Source organism: Sylvia atricapilla, chromosome 9 (genome assembly GCF_009819655.1).
Source record: "Sylvia atricapilla isolate bSylAtr1 chromosome 9, bSylAtr1.pri, whole genome shotgun sequence".
Taxonomy (NCBI): domain Eukaryota; kingdom Metazoa; phylum Chordata; class Aves; order Passeriformes; family Sylviidae; genus Sylvia; species Sylvia atricapilla.
In genome coordinates this window covers 29,513,241-29,538,300 of record NC_089148.1, presented here as the reverse complement: position 1 = coordinate 29,538,300, position 25,060 = coordinate 29,513,241, and the positions used below count along the sequence as shown (strand labels likewise).

Here is a 25,060-nt window from a genome sequence, read left to right as displayed (position 1 = left end):
TTCTTTCACCAACAGAGAGATAAGAAATGTGAGGCTTCTGGGCTGAATGTCTGTGTCTGTGTGTGTGTATGTGGTGGAAAGTTCTGATGTTAGTGCTGTAATGTAGGGTACAGAAATAAAGAAGAGATTGAGTGGATGGGGTGTCACAGCAAATTTGGGGGCTTTGCCTGTAATACTTTTTAATTTCAGCCTGTTGCTCCCTGGTGCCTGTAGATCAGCTGATGTGTTGAAAAGGAGGGAGAGTTAAAGGGGAAGGAGATAAAATGCAGCAAAACCTGCTGGTCTATCTGTTCCTAGCTAATTTGAACCAGACCCCCAGAGAATGGGAGGACATTCCCACCTGGAATTCAGATTTGGGTTAAATGCAGCTGAACTCAAAGATGTAGTAAGGGTGCAGCTCCAGTGCCCTGCAGTGAAATGCAGAAGCACACACACACTATCTCTGCTTCTCTTCTGCCAATTCCTGCATGCTGGCTTTTGGCTTCACTCACAGATCCTGCAAACCGTGCTGACAAAAGTAATGGGAGATTGTTTATTTCCCAAGTCTTTATATTCAGGCCATAGCTGCTTCCTCTTTCCTACTCACATTTTCCCATATGGTGACTTTGGAAAATTCCTCTCTGATTTCGTTGGGAAGTGCAGGAAGCTCTCACTGGTAGAGGGTTGCCTGTTACTCTCTCCAATTCTGCTGCTCACATCTGGAAAGGATCTGGCTTGGAAAGGGGAGACTTGCTCTGAGCTCAGTGCATATTACTGACATGGCATGAGCTGAGAGAGCCTGTGGGGGCAAGAGAAATGTTCTTCTCCATTCATCTGATTTCTGACAGCAAAGGTGAGTTTTTATATATTTTTTTTTTGAGCTGGCTTTTCCAACCTGCAGCAGCAGCCTGCCTTTCAGCTGCAGCTTTTAGCAAGGATACTCAGTGTAACAAATTCAGTTAACCTGTTGATTTTAAGGGAGAATCCTGTCCTTCAGTGGATGTTTTCCCATCTGTGTGTGTGTATGTGTGTCCTGTGAGAATGTGTGTGGAGAATAATAGGTAACAGAGATGAGATATTTTGAAAGTGATTGTGTGGGGGCAGTGTAATCACTGAGAAGCATTCAGTAACTGCTGGAACTTCAGATTATTTCTTGAGACTGTGCCTTTTGTGGCACTCTCATGCTGTGAGGCACCAAAGTGCAGGTATCAGTTGTTTCTGGATTCAGAAAGATGCAACCACAGAAACTCCTGAGCTGGTTTCAGTGTCACTCCACTTTGGGTGGTGGGACCTGCTCCAAAGCCCACCTACAGCAAGGGAAGAGGACTGACTCTTTGTAGCAGGTTTTGAGCTGCTCCTTTAGAAGCTTTCTTAACCAGGCTTTGAATCAGGCCCATGGGAATGAGTTGAAATGGAGTGAGTTACCTCAGCCTTTCTTTGAAGTAAAAATGCCTGGTTTTACTGCCTGCACTCCAGATGTGCACAGATGTTCCTCTACCCAAAGTGTCTCCCTGTGCTAGAGCACAGGCATTGTAGCAGACATTTGCATATTGATTAGGGGGTGATACTGTCTCAAAACCTTAGTGTGCAGTAGATAGAATATTTCATGTTAATTTTCTAACATCTTTTCAGCAACAGATGTGGAAAAAGCAGCATGTTGCAAATCTAGGGAGCCCAAGACCTACCACAATGTAACTGTGCTATGGGAACAGTGTTGATACTGGTGCAGCAGAGCTGATTGAGATGCAAGGTTTTCTGTCTGTAGTTTCTTTGGCAAGTATCTATAAGGGTAAACTCTTATACAGGAAAAGTACTTTCCTAGAGATCTGAAATACTTTCTGAGACGATTTTCTCTAAGATTTCTGAAATATTTTCCTGAGATTAGGTCACCAAATACTAAGGGTTTTACTAATCCACTGTTGGCATACTCATATGGCCAATTTTGATCTCAGTGTTAATATCTGCCATACAAGGATAGTTCTATAAAAGACATGAATTTAATTATATTCAGCTATTACAGATATGGAAGCTGTAAAATAGTGGAACAGGGGAAAGAGGGATCAAGCAAACATGATAAATGCTTAAAATCATCCACCCAGCATGTTTGTAGCAACGACAGGACTAAAGCAAAACCAGCATCCATGTTTTGGGATGCTCTGCCCTGTTGTCCCACTTGCTCCCATTTCAGTACTTCAAAAAATTACTTTAGACTTTCCTGCCTGTCACTGAGAGCAGCATGTCTCCAATGCTTGCCAAGCACCCGAACTCTCCGTGAGAGCTCCTGGTGCAAAGCTGCAAAGATTTGTGAATGGATGTAAACGGAGACCCGCAGTTCTGACAGCTGCCAGTCTGCCTCTGTGGGGCTCTTGTTTCTGATGCAAAGAAGGAATCTGGGCTATCAGAGGTGAAGAGAGTGTTTATTTCGTAAGGTCATGAATCCATTGTGCCTTTTCACCTTAAAAGATCACCCTAAGTCTTTCTCGTAGCTGTCAAATCCTTCTGAGGAATAGCTGAGGGGATAAATGACAAGCCATAACCAGCCCTGACTGCAACCTTTATGTATGAAATCTGAGAAGGGCAGCAACTGGGACCGAGGGGGCTGGGTTAGGGCCAGCTGGCTGCTCCAGTAGATACTTAACTTCTGTTTGGATTATTTTAACCTGCTGCCAGAAAGATAAAAGCTGAACATTAGCCAAGTGTGTTAGGTTCAGATCAGCACTGTCCAAAATCCATAGGAAGCCCATTCTGTTTTCAGTAGCTGCAAGGTTTTGTTATTGCTCGATGCGCGCGTAGCAGCCCCTCGGAGAGTCACTCTTAACCAGCCTCTATGTTTAAATAACGAGAAGATTTTTTTCTCCTATGCAAAACCGTGAGGAACGGTACGACAAGACAACCACACTGAACTAACATTGCATAACCTCTTCCCTACATCTGCGGGATCATCCGGCCTTTCTCAAAATGAAAAAGGCAATCAATAACTCGGGGAGCCGGGGGCTGTGCGGGGGGATACCGTACCCGGGACCCAGCGGTTGGGCAGCGCAGCGCCCGAAGCGCCTTGAGGGGACGCGAAAGCGAGAAAGGGAGAACCTCCGCCAGGGGTTGCGGGGCTCGGCCGGGGTTGCGGAGCCGGTCCCGGGTTGCGGGGCTGTCCCGGGTTGCGGGGCCGGTCCCGGGTTGCGGGGCCGGTCCGGGTTGCGGGGCCAGACCCGGTTGCGGGGCTCGGCCGGGGTTGCGGGGCTGTCCCGGGTTGCGGTGCCGGTCCCGGGTTGCGGTGCCGGTCCCGGTTGCGGGGCTCGGCGCTGTCCCGTGGCTCTGTCCCGCCGAAGCTGACCCGCTGTCCCGCCGCAGGGGCGATGCCCGCCGGCGGCCGGGCGCTGCTGGCGCTGCTGGGGCTCCCGGCGCTGCTGGCCCTGGGCTGCGCCGCCGACAGCAGCCAGCTCGCCGAGGGCGGCCCGGAGCGGCGGCGGCCCGGCCCCGCCTGTCCCCGCGACTGCGGCTGCAGCCAGGAGGGCGTCGTGGACTGCGGCGGCATCGACCTCAAGGAGTTCCCGCTGCTGCTGCCCGAGCTCACCAACCACCTCTCCCTGCAGGTAGGGGACAGCCGGCCGTGCCCCCGTCCCTGCGCTCGGGCCCCGCTCGGCTCCGGGCGGGAGCCGCAGGTGCCGCCGGCCCGGCTCCTGAGCTCGGCGAGTGCCCCTGGTTATCGGCTCCCAACACCCTCACAGCCAGCGAGGGCAAAACCAGCTCCACGTGCCCTCACAGCTCCAGGATAACAGTTTTTGTCCAAACCAACGGTTTGTTGGCCAACTCGAACCACTCGTTAATGGTCGGCATGTTAGTGAAAATGTGACGGCAGACACAGCATAATCAGTGCAAGTGAGCCTGGTGGGATGCTCCCTGTCCATGAACAGTGGCTTTTAAAACAACCCATGAATGACAGAAGCCCTAAGCTCGGAGCTCCACCATGCCAACCTTGTTACAAATGCTGTGCTGCAGCTACAAGATTTGGCTGTGGCAGATGGACTGTGGGCCTACTCACACCCTTTGTGTGCTACTGGTGCATATGCATATGAGTCAGGCCTTCAAATGCTCCTGGGTTTGGAAGGTTGTGGGTTTGAGATCTGAGTTTGGCTCATTATGAGATAAGTCTTGACAAGGATTTGACATGGTGGGTTCACTTCCAGATTTTATTGAAGTTCACTGTCTGGGTTCACTGGGTTCCTTCTTGGATTACTTTGTTGATGATTAATATTCTCCATTTCCTTAGAATAACCAAATAGAAGAAATCTTTCCAGAAGAGCTTGCTCGTCTTTATAGACTGGAAACTCTCAATTTGCAGAACAACAGGCTGACTTCAAAAGGTGAGCCACGGGGTGGACAGAGCCTGTGCCTCCGGACCACCAGCTCATGCAATGAGGCCAGTGAGTGCTGATAAGGAGAGCCAGGGTGATGGATTGCCTTGGTTGGAGTGGGTTGCTGTGAGCCTCACTCCTCTGGCCATCACACAGAGCATGGAGACACTTTATCATCTGAAACACAATACTCAGTGTGGAGGAATGCAGCCCTGCTGAAGCAGTGGAGGAGACCTGGCAGCAGCTCGTGTGCCGTGGCGTGAGATCTCCTCCTGCAGGAAACTCCCTCTGGTCCCACAGGCACTTCCATGCAATGCACTTGAGAACCAGAGACGTCCACATGCTGAATGATTTCCTCCTGAATGACCTTGTTTAGTTCAGTCTAGTCACTCAGGGCAGTTTGGTCCAGTTTTGTCCTTGTCGAATTTGGTATGAATTTACATACATATTGCTAATAAGGACATTTCTATCCTTCTCAGATCATTTTGATTTTTGTAGGCAGGTTTTGCTTGCTCAGTCTTATGCTTATTAGAGAAACTTAACAAGGGATTAGTGAGGAAAGCAAAAGAAACAGAGGAACTGGAGTAAAAAGCAAGAGAGGAGGATGTGGGATACAAAAGGTGTAATTATTATTAATTTATGTGTCACCCAATTGATCTGAATGTTCTTTTTTTTAATCTTTATTGAAATGATAAAGAACAAAATTTATTGAGAATGTGGGCACATCATACCTGGGCCCCAAGGCACAGCAATCTTACATAGCACAGGGAAAGCTGTGCTTAATATATCCAGACTTTGACATTATTATCTTTAGGCCTTCATGTCTTCTTTCACAAGCTTCAGTCAGCCCTGAGTTTCCAACATGTTTTGACATGAGAAATAGCTTCACCTTTGACTTATGGTTATCTAAGTGCCAGGTGAAAGTGCTACTTGCAGTCCTTCCATTGTGACAGCAATTGTGCTTGTGTGATCAGCTGGATGTGGAGTGACTCAGCTGAAAATCAATTATTATTGGGGGAGGATAAGCCCCGAGTTGGATCAGCTCTCTGAGCTGGTTGCTGTTTGGGTATCTGTATTGTGGAGGAGCAGGGCAGGAGAAAGGTTGTGACATGCAGGTGCCAGGGTTATTTTGGCAATAAAGTCATACATCAGGTTGATCTGATCATTAAGCAACCTCAGATTATATCCTTGCAAGAAAAAAGACTTGCAGAATCTTATGCAAATTACAGGAGAAGGTTCTCAGATACTGTGGTTGCTGCAAGCACTGATAATCATAGGGCAGATCCACACAGTGTACCTGACACCTGCCAACGGGCTTGGCCATGAACCTTGTCTGATCAGGATTTTAAATAGTCCTCCATTGCTTTAACAAGTGTGTATTGTTTGATTTGGTTTGTGGGTTTAGGGTTTTATCCAATTAAAAAAACCCAAGAGACATCAATAGGTCCGAATCAGATTGTTTCAGTGGCTGTAAAAAGTGTTTCAATCTCACATGGAAGATGCTAAGAGGGAAAGCTGCCCTCTGCTATTTTCACTCAGAAAGGCAGTAAATGTCACTGATTAGTTATTCCTGTTTTTAAGGGTTGCCAGAGGAAGCATTTGAGCATCTGGAGAACCTGAATTACCTATACCTGGCAAACAATAAGGTAAGAGGCTCTGAAGCCTTTCAGAGCTCTTTTCTAATTCTGTTCTGAAAATTAAAAGAGCAAGTTGTCAATTCTTTTAAAATGTGCATACTACGTAAGTAAAACTGTGTTCAAGTGATATTCTAACATAGGTTCATTTAAGGTCAAAACAGTATGTGAACAGTTTAGAGGCTGCATATGCAGGTATATTCTGGACACTTGTTTATTTGTGCACCTGGTGAAAAGTTTCACTTGTGTAGGGAGGTACAGAGAGCCCCTGCATGCATAAATTGCCACGGTCTTCAGCAGGCTTTGGATGAGCTGCATGCAGATTTGGTTCCTGCCTGTCTGTGGTAATTATGGGAAATGCTGTCTTCTCAGATGAGGGTGGTGAAAAATTTGTGAACAAACAAATCCTAGTGTTCGAACCATCAAATCTGTAAAAAGCTATCCAGTTTTCCTCCCATTCTTACTACCTTGGATATGGGGAGGATGCCCCCACTCAATGAAACTGTGCCAGTCATTAATTTATTCTTTTAGCTGCAGTGGTAGGAGCTGAACTTCCTTTGATAGAGAAGAGCCCAGGTGCTTTCCTACTGTGACCCAGGTTGAATGTATTGACAAAAGCACATCTTTCCTGCCAAAGCTAGGAAATGAAATAGCTTCTCACATACCCTTGCATCTGGGTGGTTCCTGTTATGCCTTTCTTTATCCCCAGTGATCGTCCACAAATATTTGCTACAGAAGAAATTTGGATCCGTGGAAAAATATAAGTTAAACCATCAGGCAGAGCTTCTTTGTCTACAAAAATCCTGCCCTTCCATCCCTCTCTCTCTCTCTCTCTCTCTGCATGTCTGTATATATATTTTATTATCCTCTTAAAATCTGGGACCATTTGATGTTCTGATTAAATACATGTGGCCGCATTCAGGTTTCAGTCAGGCCAAGACACATCCAGAATCACTCCATACATTTCTGTATGGAGTATTGAGAATAGAACCCATTCCTTAGTACAGTAACATTGTGTTCTTTTCTCTCTTTCAAGCACCATTTCCATGTAACAATCTTGGCAGTTAATAACTCCATAAAAAGGAACAAGCCAGACTGTGACTAATATTCCAGAACCTTGCACTCTGATTTTCCCTGTGTAACAAAACAAAGTGTTTGGTTTTTCTGGCTTTGCTGCAGAGAGAAAAGACTCCCAAAAGAAATTGCAAACATCAGCGAATGTCACAAGTAGTTATAGTGAGATGCTGTGGACCCGCAAAAATAACACATTTCTTTATAAGTCACAAGCCAGGACAAACCAGATTGGCTTCAAACTGTATCTCTTCTGCAGCAGGAAACACTGTGGATCAAGTTACTGTGGTGTCTGGAGGAGAGCAGGGATTTGCTGGTAGTTTGCTCCTTGTTTTATGGATTATCTTAATGCTGCTTTATCTTCCATTGTGATCCCATCAGATGTAGCTAAATCATCTTTCATGAAACTGGCACAGTTGGTCAGAGAAAAGAAATGTAAGAGACTAAATGCCTTTTGTGGCTTGTGAGTAAAAAGTACTTAAAGTAAAGAGTGGATGCTGTAGTTTCCTTTTTAATTTTTCACCCCACTCTCATGTTTTGTATCTCTCAAACCTGAGTCCACACTAAACCCTGTTAATGAGAAATTGGTCCACCAAATGATAGCTCAGATCTTGAGCTGTCATTATTATTGACCAGAAGCAGGTGATTTTAAATGATTTAAAAAGGTTTACATTTCCCTATATCCTCAAAGTGGTATGGGATTCACCATGATCCAGCACTTCTGTTTTTATCAAAGCTTCATCCAAGCAAGAAAAATCCAATCAATTCAAAACTGGTGAGGGTTTTTGCATTAACCTTCTGAATTCATTAGTTAACAGAGGGGAAACACTCTGTCATATGGAAAGGAAGGTGCAGCAGCAAAGTTGAAAGAAAATTGCAGTAGGGGAAATGGGAGATTGCTCCCTGTTAGGCAATAAATTAGACAAAGCTATTCAAGTCAACTTTGTTTTTGCTAACACTTAAAACAATCCAGCATGAATCCTTCAAGAAGGTAATCAGTGCAAATCAGTCTCATGACCAAGTGCTGAAATGCCAAAGCAAAATCCTGAGCAAGTGAAAACTCTTTTTGGATTAAACTTCTCTTTCCTCTTTCTTGTGGTTCTGATGTCTCTGATTATTTTACATATCTGAGCTCATGCCCTTTGCTTTGTGCAAAAGTTATGACCTAACTGACTGGACCAAAGCTTTAATGTACCACTGTGTATGAAAAAGATTAAGTCTTGTTTCCTGTGTCTGAACTGTCAGTATTACATCATGGCAGAGACTTATTTCTTTCTGAGGCACTGTCAGACCTTCGTAGTCAGAGATGAGTGTTTTTATCCAGCTCCCTGAAATCTTATCTCCCAGATCAGGAGGGGAGAGATTACCACCAAAGCCAAGAGCAACTGCAGGAGTATGAGAATGGCTCATTCCAGTGCTCACAGCCCATCTGGAAATGCTGATAGGAGTGTGATTTGTGGGAAAGATCTTTTTTGTGTTTGTGACCATTTAATGTTTAAGACAGGCTAAGGATGGAGTGTTTGGGACAGCTGAAAATGAAAAACAGTAAATAATGTATTCAGTTTTTTTAAAAGACTGTTTTATGAGTCCAGTAAATTGTAAGTTTATGGATGGAGTTCATCAATCCACTGTTGACGTACCAGGAGACAGGGGTGTAGATACCCTTTAGATAAATACATAGTTTAAGGCTTGGGTTAGGCAGTTCTCCAATAAAGTGTCTCTTCTTTCACACAGCGTTCATATTTTTAATATTTTTGGTTTTACACTATTATTCATAACCCACTGCAGTTTGATGGTAATGAAAGTTTGAAAAATATGGTTTCTCATTATGTGAGTCTTGCTGTGCTTTGTAGGCTGCAAGGACCAGGTTCTGTTTCACACTACAGACCTGTGAGGAAGATTACAGATTCCATGAACTTTAAGCTAGAAGGCAGATCCCTTCCACTGCCCCCAGTTTCCCATCCTGATCTGGAAGAATTCAGCATGTCCCTAGGAAAGAGCCCTTTGGAGTGCACATAAAGCATGGGATGAGTGGCCTCATTACCACTGCAGTGAACACCTGGAATCAGGGTGGCTGCCCCTGCTGACTGCAATTCACTGACTTCTCTACTCAAGGAGCATCTCCTACACCGTTGTGTTAAAATTGTTTCTTGATGCATAAAGCTTCTGGGTTTATGCTTCCCAGAAAACTGTCCCCCATCCAGCCTGGACTGTAACCTGTATTCCTGGTTTGTAGGTGACAGACTTTGTTATTAACAGCCACTCAGTGAAGCTGGCTGTTATATTGCCTGGGTGCTCTCTAAAACGGGGCTTTTTTTTGATCATTGCTTTTCACTCCACCAGTTTGTTCAGATGCAGGCATTGTTAGCTTTTAAAATCACTGATAAAAATAGCAACAAGAGCAACACATTCAATCCTGTACCTGTTGTCAGGTACAGAGTTTTGAGGACAGGGCCTTTCTGTATTTCCTGATGCATCACTTGTTTATTGAACAAAGTATTGCTGTACATTTTGCTTTGAAGTGCCATTCAATATTCCATCATTTGGCTCAGAAGTCTCCTTGTTCTTTGGGGGCCTGAATTCCCCCTTGCAGGATCATCACCAATGGATGCAGTGGAGCAGATGTGTGAAGTGACACCTCCTCTCCACAAAAAACTTGTGTAAGAGAATTAGCAGTAGGTCACTGTGAGGGGGGTTGGAGTTTTTTGGCACAGTAGACTGAGGAATTAGGAACAATAACAAGCAAAGTGTTTGCTCTCTGAATAACAATTTCTTGATTTCTTCCACCAAAAAGAGACAGGACCCTTCCAACCAAAACAAACATTTTCATATCTTAGAGCAAAAGTCTGTCTCCTTCCTGGAGAGATTAGTGAGTGAGGACAATTTGTTTTTGTTCATGCAATCTGCAGTTTAATTTATCTTTGCCTGTTTAGGGAAGATAAATTTGCAAGTGTTTTGCTGCTGCTCTGATACTTGGTTAAAACATTTGCTGCATTTCATTGGAACTCCCCTGTATATTTCTTTTACAGCTAACAGTGGCTCCAAAATTCCTACCAAATACCTTGATCAGTGCAGATTTTGCAGCCAATTATCTCACTAAGATATATGGGCTCACATTTGGACAGAAACCAAACTTGAGGTAAGGGACTGGGAAGTAAAACAATACTGGTGTTCTGCCACTGCTTGGATGCAGTTGGTGGGTGATAAGAAACTATCTGGCTAAACTATATTATTGCCTACTTGTGTTTTTGGAAAGAAACTGTTTGTTATTCTCAGCATGAAAGATCAAACAAACACATTCCAAAGGGCTTTTGCTAGCTTGCAAACACTTCTGCAAATATAAAATGAAGTTGTCCCCATTTTATTTGTGTATTTGAGTAGAAAAGAACAATTTAGTTTCTCAAAACAGAGATTAGCTGTTTAGAAATTTCTAGTTTTATTAAAGTCTGTTCATTTTTACAAGTGAAATCAGGTGGACAGTACAGTACTCAGTGCTGTATAACTCAGTTCTATTCAAGGTAAGCGCTTCAGCACCTTCAGAAAGGGTTCATCCTCCAGATCTGCTGCCAAAGGTCTCTGCTAGGTTCAGGCTGTGATTTTCTCATCTGGACTGACAGCAGCACATCCATGTCAAACTCAGAGGCACACAGACCACCTCCTGTGAGGTGTGGGCTTTTCTAAAGGGGTTTTTAGTAATCTGCACCATCCAGATCCACAAAGACATCCCAAACTGCTGGGAGCAATCTATGCAGCCAGGTTTGGAAGCAGTTAATTACAGCTGACCCAGCTGAGCCCCTGCAGCCAGCCTTGTGATGAACTGAAGAACTCTCTATTCCTGCTGAATTCATTGAGAGCTGGAGCTGCTCTGCACTTCCTGGGCCTTTGGTCTCTTAGGCTCTTGGAAGCTGAAAGGGCTGAGTCACTCACAGATTTCTGGCAGTATCTCATGATGGAAGAAGCTAGATGTTTTCTTCCTGAATCTCAGGTGGAGATGCTGCTGTGCTTTAATTCCATATTAAAATTATTGACTTTTCTGAAGTGATTTTCACACTCTTCTTTACCAACATGAATTTTAATCAGGATAAGAGCTAATTGATTTCCAAGGTTACTCATACAAAATCCCAACACAGTTGTTTCAACTGTTTTTTTTTTTGCCCCCAGCAGAGTTCATGATCTCAGACTGATTATTTGGAGAGTAAATTTTTCAGAAAGGCAAATATTTGTGAGTTAAAAGTACAGCTGACCATGCAGGGTAAACAATACTTTCAGTGTAGCTCTGAACTCCCTGGAGTGTGTGATCACACAACTGTATTTCAATACTGAGCCTTTCCTTCCTTCCAGAAGGATGTTGCCAAGTTCTCTGCAACTGGTAGAGAATCCAGGAACAAGTTTAAAAAGCTCACTTTAACACTTTTGCAGTTTTAACCCCTCTCTACAAATTTAGCTGCCTGCTGCATCTGGTGGTAAACCCAGGAAAGGAAGAGGTAATCAAAGTGACTAAAAGCCTATGATTTCTTTTGTTAAAAAGAAATAAAATGAATTAATTTAGCTGTTAAGCCAGTGAAAAGGAGGAATAACTTCATAGAGGTACATTGCTTTGTACAGAATTGAAACCTGTGTAAGGATGAGCCAGTTTCTGAAAATCTGTTTGGGGAAACTACTTTGTGAGTATTAAAGGTTGAAAGTAAGAGCGGCAAAGGAAAAGTAAAAACCTCTGTCTCTCAATCCCAATGGCTCATTAAAAACCAAAGCATGGAAAAGAGAACAGTCTGCCAGACTGAGTAAATCTGTTGTCTTTCTGTCAGTATTCTATTCTGAGTTCTAGGAATAGGAGAGAAACTGTTTCCTGGGGTATTTCCAGCCTTCATGGGAGCAGAAGGAATGGAGGGTTCAGAGATGGTCCTTCCTTATGAGACCTCCAGGCTGATCTTGTAAGCCCAAGCAGCCCAGAGTCAATTGCAAACAGAAGTTAGAATTGGGGCCATATCTGTTAAACAGAGATGAATTCTAACCCTCTGAGTGAGGCCCCACACTGACATTCTGTGTTTCTAAGTACTGCACAGTCCCAGGCTTCCACTCAGTTTCTTGTAAAGAAGTTAAGGCCATGTGTGAAATTTGTACTCATGTGCAGGTTTGGATTTTGAATAGACTTTCAGAGAATGTTGGGTCTGACCATTTGGTTTGCATCTGTATCCCTTGCTAAATTTAAGGGCACATTTAAAAAACAAATCTAATTAGCTCAAGGAATGAAAAAAAGATTGAAATTAAGTTTTAAACTAAGCTTTCTCTCAGTAAACAAAAACTCCAGATCTCCCCATCTGTTGAACTTCATCTTTTACTTCCTTCCAACAGATCTGTGTATCTTCATAACAACAAACTTTCAGATGCTGGATTACCTGATAATATGTTCAATGGCTCTAATAATGTGGAGATACTCATCATGTCCAGCAATTTCTTGAAGTATGTTCCAAAGAATCTCCCTCCAGCACTATATAAATTACACTTACAGGTAATGACAACAAAGTTTTGTAATCTTTTAGGATTGTGACAAAGTACTGTGTGTGAGTGGGTTTCCCACCACACACCCAAGACATCCCAGTGCAGTTGGAAACATCCCCAGGCCCATTTGAGCCTTGCCTGCTGTATTCTCCACAGCAGCTGTCTTCATCTCCTTCCTTTTTTTGTCCATAAGCAATGGTGGACAAATCACCAGAATGCTCACAGGGGGCAGAAATGCCTCTCTGTTTGCAGGGGGTGTATTGCAGATCCCTGTGTGGTTGCATTGTTGGTCTCCTCCCTGCATACAGCGATGTTAACACTATTGGAACAGGAAGTGCATCATTCCATGGCCATTTCTCCATGACCTCCCAGTTAAGTTTGTCACTAATGCCACTTGTCCTGACAGCTGCTTACCCACTGCCTTTGCTCAGTGCCTCCTTTCATACAGACCACTGCTTCCCAGCAACTGAGGCTGCTCCTTGCTACTGAACTGGCAGTTCACCTTGGATCAGGCATTCTCTACTGCTACTTTCCTCCAGCAATAGTGCAATAGCAGGGTTGTGCTGTTAACTACTCTCCAGCATTTTTAATTCCATGTCATCTGATTCTGATAAAAACCCTTCATCATGTCTGAGCTGGGGATCTGAGCCTTAGCAATGGGAGAGCCACAGCAGCGGGGAGTCCTGGGTCTGCTTGCTCTGAGTGTTGACAGCTCCTTGGACGTGCAGAGACTGGAGTCTGTTATCAGCCCTGGACTCTGTGCTGCCTCCCAGCTCTCTTTTCCCTTGAAGGTTTCACCAGAATTCCTGCTAAAGTCTTCTAGAGAACAGGCTTCTCCAGCTTGAAGAAAAGTAAATGCAACCAGTCCAGTCCTGTACATTGCTGGAATTTCTGTCCAAAGTATGAACTTACTTGTCCCCTGCATTTTTTTGACACTTACAGATAATCATTATCTCCCCAAGGGGTCTCATACTTTGAGGATTACACTTTGAGGATTACATCTCCTTCCCTGCTGTCCTCAGCTGTCTTAAGGACAGAGGAGATGAGCAGAGAAATGAGTTTTATTTGCAAGCGCACCATCTGTCAGTAGTAAAATTTACCTTGATATTTTGACTGGGAAAAACCAGGACAATGAGAAATAAGAGGCAGCCAAAACTGGACCAAAAATATCTGATAGGTGTACTTTAGATGTGATTTTTTTTTTCTTTTACTATTTATTGACACACTTAGACAAATTTGTCTGTGTTGGTTTCTACTTTATATTAGTTGACAAATGAATCTGGTCCAGTCTGTCCATCACATTATAATGCCCCCTAAATATTTTCCATCAAGCCCTTCTGAAGTTTAATTGCCCATGTTAGTTGAACAGAGCTCAGATGTTGTGCTGATTCATGCCAAATACTGTGCTTTGTGCTTCTGGTGACTGTAGAGCAACAAGCTGGAGAAGATTCCCAAAGGAGCCTTCAGCGAACTCTCCGGTCTGCGGGAGCTGTATCTGCAGAATAACTACTTGTCTAATGAGGGAATGGACAACGAAACTTTCTGGTGAGGCTGACATGTGCACTCTGTACCTCTGTGTCTGTCTGCCCCCTCTGGGACAGTCGTGCACCTACTGAACAAAGGCACAGTGAAAAGTAAAGCTAGTAAAAGATGGATGATGTTATGCATTTCACCGCTAAGTCTGAGGTGCAGATGCTGCCATTCAAAAGGAAAGGTCTGGGTGAGTGGTTGCAGGATAGTTTCATACAAAAGACAGAACCCTGCCTGCCACAGACCCAGTCACACCAGGTACTATGTCCCTTCTGGGAAAAGCCACCTAGAAAACACTGAAAGCTACTCTCTGTTCTTCCAAAACAGTCAAAAGTGGCTTTACCTGCGACTTTCCAGTTTTGAGGGTACTTCACATTACAACTGGGCATTAAAGCCAGACTTTCATCTTCACTGGAGCCACTTGTGTGTTTCTGTGAAGGTGGCTCGAAAGCAGCCACAGACACACAGCTGTGAACTCCCCTGGCCCAGCTGTACCCCAGTGCAGGTGGTTGCTGGAGCAGGCAGGGATGCAATGGTGCTGCTCAAGAGCCAGATGGCTGCAAAAGCTTTGCTACCAACTGGTGCAACAAAAATAGCCTTTGGTTGTCCTAGATTTAGCCTGGGACTTAGCACTTCAAAAATTTAACATTTTTTTCCTCTGCTTGCACTAAATGCTGCCCATGTTCTACCTGAAAATCCAGACCACACAATTGGTCTTGCCCATAATTTAGTTCTGTAAACTCTCCTGATCTCCAGACATGAAATGTACCAAACTGTACTTTCCTTTTCCATTTCCCATTCGCAGAAACCTCCCTTAGTAGTTTGCTGTATCTGTGTTGAGTCCACCTCCAGGTCCTGTTGGACACATAATTTCTGTTAAGATATTCTCATCCTGGGGAAACCTTGCTAATGGCAGCAGTGAAGTATTTTACCTAAAGATTTTATTTGTTCATTCAGAGCATGCTTGGATAGCTGGATTAGCAGTGTAGTAACCAGTAAATCATGTCTGTAACGCATTAGCTCTCACGTTTCCTAAAAACTTTCTAGTCATCTGCAATGGGTTATGTAGTGTCAAGTAGATTAAAACTGTAATTTGAACTGAGAAACTGACTTGAAATAGAAGGGAATACAGGGTTCCTCCGTCCTGGCATATAATACCATTGATCCACATCCAGTTGGTATAAGTGGCTGGTCTGAGGATTTAATTTAGCTTCAACTGAGACCATGGAATCCAGATTCAGTAGCTTACACAAAGCAGCTCTAGCCCTGACTCACTGCAGTAATGCTGGAGGGTCAAGAGAAGTTCACTACCTTAGTGTAAGAGACTGAGGTGGCATTTCTGCTTTTCATCGAAGTAACATTTCATCACCTAGAAAGCAGACCTGCCTTTAGGTTTCAGTATATATTTTCAGAGAGACAGAAATTACTCATACTCAGGTTTTGTTTTGGTGAAACTGAGAGCTAAACTGTGTTCTGGTGGTGCTCCAATGGCATTTTCCTGGTGGTGTTTGTTCACTGGAATTGCTCACATGTTGCTATCTGGGACTGATCTCAGGCCTCAGCTCAGTGGCAGTTTGGGTGTCTGTGGACTCTGGCACGTTCTCCTGCTGGTGTGGCTGGGGAGAGGTGGCAGTGCCAAGTCCTAATCCCTAATGGCAAAATGGGAGCTCCCTGTTTTTGGTGTCCACATCACTCATATCACAAGTCAGAAGAGGGCAGTCAGTAGTGGGAGCTGTGCTGGGGAAAAAGGCTGTAAAGCAAAGATTGTAACATCTTTGAGGAAGTTAGTTATTGTTTCACGTTGCAGAATCAAAGTGTTTTCTTTCCTGCTTTCCCAAGGAAATTGTCTAGTCTTGAATATCTGGATTTGTCCAGCAATAACCTCTCACAAATCCCGAGTGGTTTACCTCGAAACATCGTCCTCCTCCATCTGGAGAAGAATGCAATTAAGGTGATTGACAGAGATGTCTTGACCCAAATTAAGAACCTGGAGTACCTTCTGCTCCACAATAACAAATTAAAAGCCCGAGGTATTCACCCCTCAGCCTTCCAGGGCTTAAAGAAGCTGCACACTGTGCACCTGTACAACAACATGCTGGAGAGGATCCCCAGTGGGCTGCCCCGGCGAGTGAAGACGCTTATGATCCTTCATAACCAGATCTCAGAGATTAACAGGAACGACTTTGCTACCACTTACTTCCTTGAAGAGCTGAACCTGAGCTACAACAAGCTCACTAGTGCCCAGATCCATCGAGAGGCCTTCCGTAAACTGCGGCAACTGAAGTCCCTGGATCTTTCTGGAAACAATCTCCACACGGTGCCTTATGGCTTTCCAAAGAACTTGCAGGTTCTGAAGCTGAAGGAGAATGAGATAAGCATCATCCCCAAAGGGACTTTGTCTGGGATGACAAAACTGAGGGAACTGTATTTGAGCAACAATAAACTGAAAGTAAATTCAATTTATTCAAGAGCATGGAGAGAACTCAGCAGTCTTCAGGTAGAAACATCACCTTCTCTGATTGTTTTAGTGATGCTGATGTCTGTCTGCCTAAATCAAATCATGTAGCACCAATACTAAATGTTCTTGGTCCTCATGTTTTGGGGTTGCATTTTAAGTGCTACACACTCTGTTCCTAGAGTAGAAATGATGTGCTATTGTGGCAGAGGGGGTACCTTCCACTGCTGGCCAGTCCAGCTTTGTTTTTGAATCCTGACAGTGCCCTATATTTTCAGAGAAACATCAGTGAATGTTGTCATTAAAACTGAAATTAGGCCTTTCAAATAGCTCGTCTCCCAAAAGATTTAAAATCAGCTCTGAATAGAGACAGCAGGAGGAAGGAATGCATAAACAAAAACACTCTTAATTCTCAAAGCCCCCACATCAGCTTATAGTCAGACAAGCCAAGCTGTAGGATTTAGCAGCTCAGCTGGCTAAGGCACCTGGGGAGCAGCTCGGAGGTCTGGATTCAATCAGCAGTCTTCTCATTTGCTTAATTGTTGGAGAAAGTTAAACACAAACCATAAGGCAGGCAGGAACAATCACATTTGTGCTGAGCAAAATGACCTTTCAGAATTGTTACGCTGGCTGAAGGATTTGTCTGCATTTCCTTTTAGGCAGCGGCCCCTTTCCTGCAGTGAAAGGTATTGCCTGTGTCATATGGCAGCCATGGAGGGTGCATATGGTCAGGTCACTGCACAGGCAAAGGGTGCACATCTCAGAGCAGATCAGGGATAAGGACACGGAGCATATGTCACACTGGCCCCCAGTGTGTTTTCAGACAATCCTGATGTTAATCTGTAGGAACGTTTCCCTTTCTGTTGTGTCTGGGGATAACCAATAGCTTGTTTCTCAGTTAATATCCATCAGTCAGCAATGCAGCAACAGTGTCTGCAGAGCTGTTTGCATCAGCTGCAGATTTGGTCCCTGGCTTTAATAACACCTTTTGCATTTGTTTGGTGCCTCACTGATACATGTGTGAGTGTGTGTGTGCAAACATATTTAACATGCAAAGCAGTCTGGAAGGAAGATGCTGTTGAAAATTACAGACTGCTGGGATTGCTTTTCTGCAGTACCTTAATAAAATGTAGGTTGTTTTATTTTCCAACAAAAATGAGTCACGAGCCCTGTTGGGCAGCGGGAGTTGTTGGTTGGAATTATGAGCTTTCCTTCTCAAAGGTTCTGATTCACAATTATGTGGAACTTTTGTTCTACTCTCACTCCATTGCAGTCAGTATAAAGCCAGAGGTGTTGCTGACTCAACCATTGGCCAGCCCCATGGCAAACCCCAGTCCCATTAGGAGGGTTCAGATAATAGCACAGACTTAAAGTCCTGCTGGACAAATGGGGCATTTATGGCTGTTGCTTTCCTTTGGAACAGTGTTACTTCTTGTTGGTTGTTTCCAGCTGAATCTTTTTTATCATTAAGTGCTTAACTGTGCAGTTGGTTTCTGAGTTGTTGCACTGGAGTGGATTTGGCAAATAACCATCCATAAAGATCCTGATCATGCATATACTTAGTAAATGCTTCAGTCCACACTGTTTCCATGGAAATCACTGGAGACTGCAACTGCAAAGCGAGACATTTACATAATGGACTTGGCAGTACTGGGTTAACAGTTGGAGTCAATGATCTTCGAGCTTTTTTCCAACATAAACAGTTCAATGGTTCTATGATAATTGTTTTCCAGACTGGCATTATGTGAGGAATAAAGACACTGGAATGAGGACAATTGTTTGCAGAAAGAAGTGCGGCTTTGAGTAGTGGGTAAATAGTGAGTGTCAGGTTGATGCTATGAAAATACTACAATGCAGGATAACAAACCATTTCTACTGATCAGCTCTCTTGCATAAAATATATCTGAGAAATGACCATGATCTTTAGTCCTGCTGTCTTCATACATTCTCCATGTTAGAATATTTCCAGATGGTTTTATGTGGAACTGTACCTATCACCACCCTTAGCCAGCAAAGTGTTTGCAGTAGCAGATGCCAAGGAATTCTCCTGCATATCTGAAACCCAGCCTGTTTTTAATTTACTTAAAGCAGACATGGGCTGATGCCTGGGGATAGAGATAAAGAAATGTTGGAACCCTGAAACAAACCAGCATGACCTACCATGTGAAATCAGGATGCTCAGTAGGAGTGTAAGAGAGTAGAATTGTCTTGGCCACACTTACCTTAATGCAAATTAGAGGTAAACTAAATTTGTTTATTCTATAATAAATGTAACTTCGAACCTAAATCTCTTTCTGGAGTGTATCTAATATTTAAATTCAGTTATTTGACCCCTTGTTGTCTCTCCCTTGCAGTCCCTAGACATGGCTGGCAACCAGCTGACATCTATCCCATTGGGCCTGCCAGAATCTCTGGAGTATCTGTATCTCCAGAACAACAAGATCACAACGGTTTCTGAGAATGCTTTTGAATCCACACCCAAAATAAAGGGGATTTACCTCAGGTAAGGTCAAGTTTCCACTTCAACACACAAGATATTTTCCTTCTTCATTCACTTTATAATTTCTTACTTTTTAAAAAGTATTTTAAATCCTTACTTTCAGAACAAGCATCTCTGGTTTATAGAAATATGTGACAAAACTGTATTCATCTGCTCAGAAAAAACATGGATACACACAAAAAGCTCTTTTTATAGAGCTTGTCTTTTCTATGCTTATTAGAATGGATTGGGCACGCCAGTAATTCTGGGCAATTAATGTTTAACATGATGTCATATTCCAATATTCAGCTGTGAGCCAAGAGTTTACAGTCCCCTTGCAGAAGTACAGCTTTGCCTGTGTCTGTTGGCACTGGATTTTGACAAAATCCCCCTGCAGTGAGGTGTGTGTGACTAATCTTGGAGCTGTGTGCATTCCCTTGATAGCTCTGTCAGAAACAAGTGACAAGTTACAACTGTGGCAGTTACGTAACTCAGTTTAGGGGCTTTGCTGGGCTTTTTCCCACTCTGTCAGTTGGATGAGGACTTTGTTTACATGGATGACAGATAGTGACCTTCTTTTACAAGTAATGTAAACTCACAGTAACAACTGATTTAAGCATCATCTTAACTGAGTTAAGATTTATACCACAAGACGTGAATCTGTCCCTGTAAAATATTCCGTTTTAATCTGGTGGAATATTATTGAAAATATTAATTAGAAGTAATTTGTGAATTTCTACAGAATATTTATTAAGCTTATCCAATGGATGTGTTCAAATAGCCTAGGCTGCACAAGACTAAATATGGTTTTATTTTGTCTATATGCACCTAAACTGCCCCATATTTCTGGATAGTTCTGGAGCATACCTTTATGGATGAATGATTCCATACCAAGCAAATAAAATTACAAAGTCTGGTGTAAATTAGAGCAGTCTGTCTATTCAGCTGCTCACATTTATGAGATTTTAGTGAATGCTTGGATGTGAACCAGAAACCACATACCACATTCTATATTTCTGTATAAAGAAAAAAGGAATTTGCAAAACAGTTCACTAACATATTCAGGAGGCAACTCCACCCAAGCTCAGTCGTATTTTTAATAAGAGGCCATTAATCACTGCAGTGCTGTGAAACAATAATATACATATGGAATATTACACAGAATACAATTTTAAGCATGTTCAAGAGTAGCAGACCAGTATATGTGACAGGTTCTTAAACTGCAGATTAGTTTATTTGTATTTCTGGAAATGCAAATAACAGCTGAAAAATTATTACTTTGTGTTTAAAGGGTTACTTTGTTTTGAGTTTTCTAGATGAAGAATTAAACTGTCAAGGAATGACACAGAATTTTATGAAAAATCAGTTATAGTTTAATATGTGGGCTGTGAAGCAGATGCCTTTCCTCTCTGGGAAGGGGAAAGGAGAATAGCAAGAGAAAGAATTTGTGGGGGAGGAATTCCAATATTATGATTTTTTTCTTCCCCCATCCAGAGGAGTCAGCACTTCTAGATTGCTGTTGTCAGTGTAAACTTGGAGTAACTTGGGTCACTGTAGAGTAGCTGCAGAATGGTTTCCTCTTAGTCTCCTCATTTCTGTGCTATACATAGAGATGGGTTTATTTTAACAGGAGTGCCTTTTTGTTTGTTTAAGGTTTAATAAGATTGCAGTTGGAGCACTGAAAGAAAGTACCTTCCAAAACCTGAAGCACTTGCAGGTACTGGATATTGAAGGGAACCTTGAATTCAGCAACAGTTCAAAGAATAAGGATGACTCAGAAGAGGAATTGGAAGATGAGGAAGAGGAAGAGGAAGAAGAACTGAGATAAAATGTGAACTCACACAATCCCATCATGTGGGAGGTAACAACTGTAGTTGAGTTGAATCAAGGCCCCATTTCTCAGACTCTTGAGTAAATAATTCTAATTCACACACATGATTGAAGCAGAACCAGTGAGTGCCTGAACCCTGAACTTAAACACTTCCACTAAAACATGACGAATCAAAAAGGGTTGAAAATACAATATTTTGTAAAATGAAAGAGTATATATCTGTTTTATCATTTCTTAATGGACTATTCTTATTGGCTTCTGTTTTTAGCCACAGCAGACCCAGTAGTAAAAGATGCAGGTCCTTGTTCACAAATTCCGAGAATAAAAAATGCAAAGGTATTTCAGGATATTTTTAAGCAAATACTTCAAAAGGAAAGTGAAGTTTCCTTATGCAGAAGACATGAGGTGAAAATAGATTTTAAAATTAGACAAATTAAAGTAAGATTAGACCCATTGGTATCTGTTAAATGTCAAGAGATTACAAGTTCTGTCTCAAGCAGTATTTAAATCACTGACCACTCAGAGGGGAAAAACAACGCTATACTTAGTGTATTTCTTATGGAAAAAATAGCATCTCTACTTGAATCTCTTTTCAACTGCAGAAAAAAGACACAAGGACAATGATATTTGAAGAATATGCATTCTTTTCATAAGGATAGTGATCTATTTACTGCATCTCTTAAGCATCTTATGTTCAAAGATGATGAGGTTCAGGACTGCTCTTTGCTTCCGGAGATCTAAACCCTTAAGTGTGGGGAAAAAAATAGTTTTGTCCCCAATCAACTTTTTGTCACTGAGAATGACACAAGGAATTGCTAGGAATAGTGCTAATAAGCTTAAAAGATGATGGGGCTTGAAAAGGCCAGAAGGTACTTGGGAAGTCAAACACCAGCCCTCCTGGCTGGGCTACATGAAAACTTTGTTAAACAAGAAATAATTTGTATCTACAGACTTAGGGTACATTCAAAATCAATGCATCTCTGGTTTAGTTTTGGGGCACGTGTGCCATGTCAACAGGTACAATGTTTGTCTCATTCTGGATCCTGTATTTCGTTATGTAACTTCTTTTATGTTTCTGTTTTGCAGGAAAACATATGGAAAAATACATATATGTCAATGTGTATATATCTATATAGATATACAGAGAACACTTAGCAAAACGTGCAATGAATTACGCAGGAACTGTCATGGCACTGGGCCAGGCTCATGGAATACAGTGTGTTTCAGTGCCTTATTCAGGGAGAGACCCTGAATGCCTTTCCAAAGCTTCCAAATCATCTTATACAAGACCCAGGATCATAAGGGATTGCTCTGGAACTCACAAAAGCTGGCTTTTGTTTCTTCTGTTTCTCTTCCCTCACTGTTTCCATCTGTAATAACAATATGGGACTGTTTTGAACACGGGCCTTCAAATGCCATTTTTGTCACTGCATTTTAAGTGAACCATGTTTATGCCTCTTTTCTTTTCCTCCACCCAAAAGAAGCTGTTGTTGGCCAGGGTAGATGGATATTTGCAGTAGTTTCATGTGCAGAGCACCGTATGAGGAATTTTGGTCATCAAGCAGCAGTAATAATTCTGGATGCAATTATTTCTCTGTTATAACAATGTGTATATTTGGATGAGAAAAACAAAATAAGGCTGGATCCCGTAATATTTTATCTCTACTGCCAAAACCTGCAGTATATTCCTGTTTTAGAGAGGTTTTAAGATAAAACAATTGCTCTTGTGAATATATATATATATATAAAACTCTGTATGTCTGCCTTCCAAAGCTTTGGTAAAGTTTCTGTCTTGCTGTTGTTTGCCCTTGGGGCAGTTGGGTGAATGTTTCCAAAGGTGTGATCAGAGGATGGAGTGAAAGGATGAAGTTTAATGGATGTGGTAGAATTTTCCACAGTGTATCTCATTCTCACTGAGAGGCAGGAGTCAGACTAATGATGTAGAAGAGATTAGTGAGTGTGGGCTGTCTTAGGAGAAAACCATTAAGTGTCAAGAGAAATTAGTTTAGTTCAAGGCTGGAGACAGTGCCTGCTGTCATACTCCCTTAAAGCCTCCCCTATTTTAGATGTTGATGCTCTCAGCTCCTGTTGGAATCAGCTCCTGTACAAAATAAAGAAACCAAGGAAAAGAAGACCTACAGAGGTACGAGTTTCTCAGTTATAATGTCCTTCATCTGCGGCAGCTAATCTGCTTGACAAAATGGTCTTTTCTTTTGAGGATTTCTGATTGAACACATGTTGTTTTGCAGACTGCATTCCAGGATTGACTTGGAAACACAGTTGGCTTGATTTTTTACCAGCTGTTTTTCTGCTGGAGTCTAGTTCCACACTCTCCCGTTGGTTTCCCATAGCACATGACAGTAATTTCAAGCTGTTGTTCCCTACCTTAGACAATTCAACACACTCATTAATCATGGAAGGAAAGATTGCTTCCTGAAAAAGTAAAAGCTTGGCCCTAGAAATTGCAAAACCCACACATTTTTGAATATCAGCTATACAGCTGAGCAGTAAAATATCCTTCCAACTGACTGCTGGGATAGATTTCTATGTAAAATGTCTACAGAACGTAGCTCAAGTCAATTAGCTATCTCCAGCAAACACCAGTGGAAGTTCTGCCAGTCTTCTGTGAAAAAGACCAATTTATTAAACTCTTGAACAAGCTGAGAATACGCAGGTTTGTACAGATTTATGGAGAACTCTTCTGTTGGCTTTAAACTTCTATCCCCTGGACCGTGATTCTGTGAAAAAGATGCCTCAGACTTCTCGGAATCCCTTGTGAGTCTGATGCAGTGAGTGCAGGGGTGAAGGTTCATTTTAGCACCTGTAGAATCAGGCCCAAAATGTCAGGATGGTACATACACTGTTATTCTTGTGCAAGCAGCAGCCTTTGCCAAAGAAGACCCACCTAGAGTTTAATGTGCATATAGTATAGACCAGGTAAAGTTAGGAAACACTTACCTAAGTTTGTTTGTTGCACGCTGAATCCATCCTTTAAATGGAGCAGTGTCTTTCAGCAGCAAAACCCTCCAAAATCACTGCCACTCTTATCTAGTGAAAGCCTCAAATGCTCCAAGATTCTTTGATTGTTCTGTAAGAGATCGGTGAGAGAGAACCACAGGCCTTATTCCTCACTTATCTGGTATCATCAGCATGTAAGACATTGGACATAGTGCTGTCAGACCAAAATGGTAGTTTATTTATCTTAAAGGGGTAAGAGATACCATGAAGGATGTTGAGGAATAATCAGAAGTCCACAGGACTAAGCCTACATAGTTTTTGTCTATGGGTGTTGCCCATAATCCAAAAGTCCATTGCAGACAATGTATGGAGCAGGACCCAGGAACAGGCTCTAATTTCATTATTTCCTTTAGTGAAAATGGGAGTTGGGAAGTTGGCTTTTTCTTAAGCTCCAAAGAGGCAACACAAACATTGCTTTCATGTAACCTTCCTCTTGTAATTTCCTTGGATTTGGGAAAGAGAACAGAAGGGTTTTAAGGCTGAGATAAGATGTATGGATAGTGAAAACTTGAAGTCTAAAATGTTCAGTTGGAAATTTTATCCCTAAATATGCATTTGTGCATGCTTAATATTCCTGTGTGGTCTGTACACAGACTGAGGTCTGGGTTTATTTGCCGTTTCATTTTTAAAAGCCATGTATCCTCATTACAGAGAATATGCACAAAATGGAAGGAGGGGAGGAAGTGGGATTTTTCCAAGCTATGATTTTTCACAGCGACAGGAGCACAAATGCAGCTTGAGAGCTACAAAGAATTAATCATGTGCCCAAAATAGCTCGTGGATAATGAGCTTTTATTTCGGGCGGTGGGCACGGCGCCCATCCCGCTCCTGCAGTGCCCCGGCCCCATGGCCGTGCCCCGCGGGACTGCCCCACACCGGCCCTCTCCAGACAGCCCCAAGGCTTCTTCTCACCTTCTCACTTGGGCATTTCTGGGCGAAAAGGCCTCCGAGTGCTGCATCTTCCCCAGAGGTTTTATCTCCCCACGTGGAGCAATGCATGCCCTTTGCCTCCTCGGCGTGCTGAGAGGGGCCGCGGCTCAGGGACCCTGTTTCCCTCGGCTCCCCACACACCCCCAGCTCCATCCTCCTCCTGACCGAGCGGCCGCGGGCTCCCGGGAGGAGCGGGCTCCATCCCACCGCCTCAGGGCCGGCTCCATCCATCCATCCGCCTCAGGGCCGGCTCCATCCATCCCACCGCCTCAGGGCCGGCTC

The 25,060-nt window shown here is 43.0% G+C and overlaps 1 protein-coding gene across 1 annotated transcript; it reads left to right on the top strand.

Moving 5' to 3' along the window:
* On the top strand, window positions 1–23,778 carry PODN (podocan). The gene is made up of 11 exons (XM_066325463.1): window positions 1–925; window positions 3,328–3,569; window positions 4,247–4,340; window positions 5,913–5,977; window positions 10,066–10,175; window positions 12,389–12,545; window positions 13,965–14,080; window positions 15,905–16,562; window positions 18,875–19,023; window positions 20,653–20,860; window positions 21,917–23,778. The coding sequence occupies exons 1-10, from the start codon at window positions 796–798 to the stop codon at window positions 20,825–20,827; spliced, it is 1,896 nt and encodes a 631-aa protein (XP_066181560.1). The 5' UTR covers window positions 1–795; the 3' UTR covers window positions 20,828–20,860; window positions 21,917–23,778.
* The last annotated feature ends 1,282 nt before the right edge of the window (window positions 23,779–25,060 follow it).

Coding starts and splice junctions, on each gene's coding strand:
- PODN (XM_066325463.1), top strand. CDS start 796: ATGTTCTTCTCCATTCATCTGATTTCTGACAGCAAAGGTGAGTTTTTA. Junction 926..3,327: donor TTTTAGCAAGGATACTCAGT/GTAACAAATTCA, acceptor GTCCCGCCGCAG/GGGCGATGCCCGCCGGCGGC. Junction 16,563..18,874: donor GAGAACTCAGCAGTCTTCAG/GTAGAAACATCA, acceptor TCTCCCTTGCAG/TCCCTAGACATGGCTGGCAA.